Source organism: Bremia lactucae, linkage group LG16 (assembly GCF_004359215.1).
Source record: "Bremia lactucae strain SF5 linkage group LG16, whole genome shotgun sequence".
Lineage (NCBI taxonomy): Eukaryota > Oomycota > Peronosporomycetes > Peronosporales > Peronosporaceae > Bremia > Bremia lactucae.
This window is the reverse complement of record NC_090625.1, coordinates 304,739-309,177: the sequence shown is the minus strand read 5'-3', so window position 1 is coordinate 309,177 and position 4,439 is coordinate 304,739. Positions and strand designations below refer to the sequence as shown.

Below are 4,439 nucleotides of genomic sequence, written 5' to 3'. Positions count from 1 at the left end.
CTCGAGATCCGCAATACGTCGTTCAGCAGCATGCGACTGAACGGACGAAGGTAAGGCAGCCGCGATTAGGTGGGCGAGATCGCCGCTCCTATCGGGCGCCACCGGCACTAATGGATGCGGGTGGGAATCAACGCTTCCTTGTTGGAAGGTTGCTTGCCCACCGCTCCGTGACGCAAGGGTACCAGATCCTCGTCCAATGGAAAGGTTACCCGAAGAGTTTTGACTCTTGGGAACCGATCGATACCCTACGTATTGATGTGCCCGGCTTGGTTGCTGCCTATGAAAAGGAGCACCAGCTGAGGCCACTTCGCTAGTCTCAAATGGACTAGCAGAAGCAGCGTAGTGAGAAGAAACAGGGGGTACAGTACCACCCATGATTTCTTTCACACGCAAACGGGCGAAATTAATTCGCTGCGACCGCTGTTTCATCACATCGGAATGTGGTTGAATGCGGCGCAGAAATTCCGCCTCGTATTGGTCGGGCGTTTCATTTGAACGCAACACGACCGGGATCGGGAAAATACGCCCAAGCGATTTTCCCTGAGCCCTCCATGATTGAAAGACGCCATAATAATTATGTGCGTCTACAAGAGCGCTTTGGAGCGACGCTCTTGGCCCGTCTAAACGAGGCCATTAAGATGGAGGGGGCATCTTTGGAATGCATAGCCGCGTTCTAAACGACTGGCTTGTGACACCGACTGAGCACGTTCACGTGTCGTCGGCGGAGCTTTAGGCTCCGAATCCTTTATGTCAGAACCATTATGAATTATGATCTGAGCATAAAGCGTTGTGGTAATGCCCAACGGAGAAGCAGCTGCGCCTTTATGGGCAGCGCTCTCATTACCTGTCGATGGGATAGCATTCGTAAACGATGCTGTCTCCATATTGTGAGCCATGAGAGAAGTTTGGATGGGCAATAATGCCGCATCATCACTCCTCATGAGCTCGTTGTCCGCATCACTACTATGAGGTGACGGCAACGGTGACGAGTCATTGTAGTCGACAACGAGCGACGGATCAACATCCTCACTGTTTAAGTGGGATAGATCCTTTAGCCCTGTTAACGCGACAGCCGCAGTGGCTGTCGGCGTTCTGACTAAGGCATTAGACGCGGCCGGCGAATTAACGCGGCGCGTGCGCTTAGTGCGAGGTTGAGTCGGCGTCTTCGCAGACGACCCATAAAAAAAAACGTGGCCCCTTTTAGGTGGCATATTTGGCGCCGTGTATGGAAACACGTGCGCTAGAGTGATATAGTGAACTGGCGGCGCGTAAAGCTGCTCGCAGCTCCTCTCCCCTCTTTGATGAATTTAAAAATGTGAATTCGTTTTTAAAGAGAGGGATGGTGTAACGGGCTAAAGTTGCCCTAATGTTACACAGTCCCCGTTTAGTACATTTGGTGTACTTAAGGGGGTGGTCAATTACTAAATAATAGTAATTAGACCCAACACTCGGGTCTGGTGCACGTTTGTGACCAACCCTTTTGGATGTGATGCACTTGGGTGCATTCACATTAGGAGGGATGACGGCTAGCGTCATCCGTTACGCGAGGTATCTAGAAAGATAAGCTCGTAATACATATTAAATGATGTCTATAGAGATAACATGTTAATTGGTAAAAATAGGTATTTGTAAATAATTATATTAAATATAAATCAGTCTAAAAAGTACTTCCTACTTGGCAAGTGCGCACGAGGTGACGGATTACCGCTCCCCTGACGACACTTAACCAGAGTTCTTAGTGTGGTGGGTGAGGTCGCTAACGCACCTACCACAACTGCCTCACTGCACGCAAGAGAAGCAGGCTTAACCCAAACTCGCTGTGCTAGGGTGTGTGCCTAAGTAGAGCGTGGCCGCATTACGACGTCCCCGCCTACATACCCGCCAAAGACTCCATACGGCAACAACAGCGTGGGCCAAACGGGGTCCGTTGGCTTTATCGGGCGGTGTACTCCGTCATTCTTACAACCTTTCTCGATTTAACGAGATCGGGTGGCTTGCAGCGTATCTAAAGTCAAAGATACTCACTAAGTTTATGATGGAGGACATGGACACGTGTCGCTCGTACTCGCGAACTTCGACGGCGTGACATGTGACATTCCAGCTTGGCGGATTTCATACCTTTTTGCAGGGGGTAGTACGCCTGCTCTGGTTTGGAACGCCAATTATTATTCGGTGTGTTACCGCCTGCACGGCCTGCACTGCGGGATGCTTGGACATACGGCGGCAAGATGTCGGTTAACGGACGACCAACTGCGTGGCCCGGGGAGCATTGAGGTCCAGGAGGCCGACCACGAAGACGTTGTTGACTTCGCCACCCCTTTGGCAGCGCTGGGGAAATATGTTATATGGCCTCTTGAAGATTCCAAGTACAGTGGTCTACCGAGTTGGAAGCGCACGCTGCGGTGAAACGCGCTAGCACGGCGCCGGGTCGTCCATCGGAAGAGCCCACTCAGCCGAGCTCCGTTCTTCGTGGACAGACGGAACTGGACAGAACTCAGGCGACACAGGCGCCTCCGCCTGTACCTCTCCCGCCATCACCTTGGATCTTACGGCTTCCACGAGAGAGTCGCAAGATCTGCCCTTCACCCCCGCGAGTACCGGACAGCCCGATTCGCCCACCCACAGGTATCTTTGACGCCTTGCTTGTCCCTGAGAACGAGGTCAAGATCCGAGAAGATCGCCATAGCTCTTGCATCACAAGTTGGCCTTCAACCTGGGCCTGTATTACGCTGTAGAGACGCAGACGCTCTGAGTTTTCAGCATCAAAAAATCGCAGGAAATTGGGCATTCTGCGACAAACAGTATGACGGAGTGTATCGTTACATGAAATTAACACTTAAAGGTTGTTAATTAATATATTGTCCAAAAGGTAGATAATATTTGGAGAATATTACTTTATTTAGTAATGTTCAGAATTCTTATCCATAAATAGGTATAGACCATTATACCTATTTATTCCGCAAACTAATCAGCTGTAGAGATAAGCAAAAGAGAGATACAGATAAGATAAGATAAGAATTCAATTGCATGTTTAGTATTAGATTATAATTAAGTTAGCATTTATAAGATAGAAAGAGAGAAACACTTAATTATATTATTACAGTTTTCATTTTATATTCTTTAAGCTAGTTACCTTAAAGAGAAGTCTTCTTCTGCACGTACTAGTGTACGTGAAATAACGTAAGGCACCACTCGCAACTGAAGCAGTGCGAAGTGGACTTGTACTAAAACAGTACAGTTGTAGTGCCTCGTTACAGCACCGCCCTACTGACCCAGCAACCTCTTGCAAATCTCTTGACTAAAGTTGCTCCAGACACACAATCATTATGTTTTTCTGTACCTGGTGATTAGGTATTCCTCATCACCTTGAAGTTGAAAGTGACAAATGTTCTGTCACTTAGAGCCCTAGTGGACTGCGGAGCGTCGAATAACTTTATTCGTCGCCAGTCACTAGAGGGTCCTAGGCTCAAATGTGTTGACCGCGACATCCCTCCAGCGAGGATGACGGTGCGTCTAGCGACAGACGCATCGATAACAGCGATGAAACGAGTAGTGAAATTTCACTGCACGTTTAGAGACTTACAGCATGATGATGATTTCATCGTACTGGATTTGAATGACAAATTTGATGTCATCCTAGGATTACCTTGGCTCAGAAAATACGAGCCAAGGATCAGCTGGCAGCATCGATCCGTAAAGTTGCCTGCCACTTGTTCATCAGATGGCCATGTGATGAACGTCTTGAAGCGTCCACAAGCGTGTGGATGTACTACGAGTGAGTGCGTTGGCCTCACTTGTGGTACGGTCGTTAGTACAACTGCACAAGATCACAGTGTGATTCCTAATCCCACTGTGGAGTTAGCTGCCGGCGGCTGTGCTAATGCACAGGCAGCGCCGAAAGTCCACCACTCGAAGACGTCGAGTGGATTGAGACATGAATGTACGCCTGGCGGGCGACATTCAAGGAGTATTCTGGTTTCCTTAAAGGGACAGCACGATGATCCTAGGCCGAGCAGAGAGTCGACCGTAGAGGACCCGACTGTGATAGCGCAATCACATTCGGACGACGTTGAGGGAAAAGGTCCACACGTATTTGAGGAGAAATCTCCTCAAATGGTAGAAGTTACTAGACTTTTAGATCCCGAGGGATTAATCCCCCGGCAGCCTGTGGATAAATCCCAGGAAGAAACCGAGACATTAAATGTCTTGGTTAATGATGGATCGAGAGTAGGCGCTTCTACTCTTGATCTGTATGCGCCTCCGAAGTTAACTTCGGAGATAACTCAATTACCAACCCTAGAACCTAAGCGGTTCTTGAGAGATCTGCATTGTGGGAAAATCAAGCAGATCTGCGTACTCGTCACAGAGGACGATTACGTAACCGACATTCGGTCAGCGGTAATTTTTGCAGAGAACGAACGGGTTCTCAGCAGCTCATC

At 48.8% G+C, this 4,439-nt stretch overlaps 1 protein-coding gene across 1 annotated transcript; it reads right to left on the bottom strand.

Moving 5' to 3' along the window:
- Positions 1–2,412: 2,412 nt before the first annotated feature.
- On the bottom strand, positions 2,413–2,684 carry CCR75_004033 (uncharacterized protein; the record flags this gene model as incomplete). The annotated part of the gene is made up of 2 exons (XM_067962123.1): positions 2,413–2,545; positions 2,599–2,684. 2 exons carry the CDS (start codon positions 2,682–2,684, stop codon positions 2,413–2,415), a joined length of 219 nt encoding a protein of 72 aa, XP_067819441.1.
- Between the last annotated feature and the right edge of the window lie 1,755 nt (positions 2,685–4,439).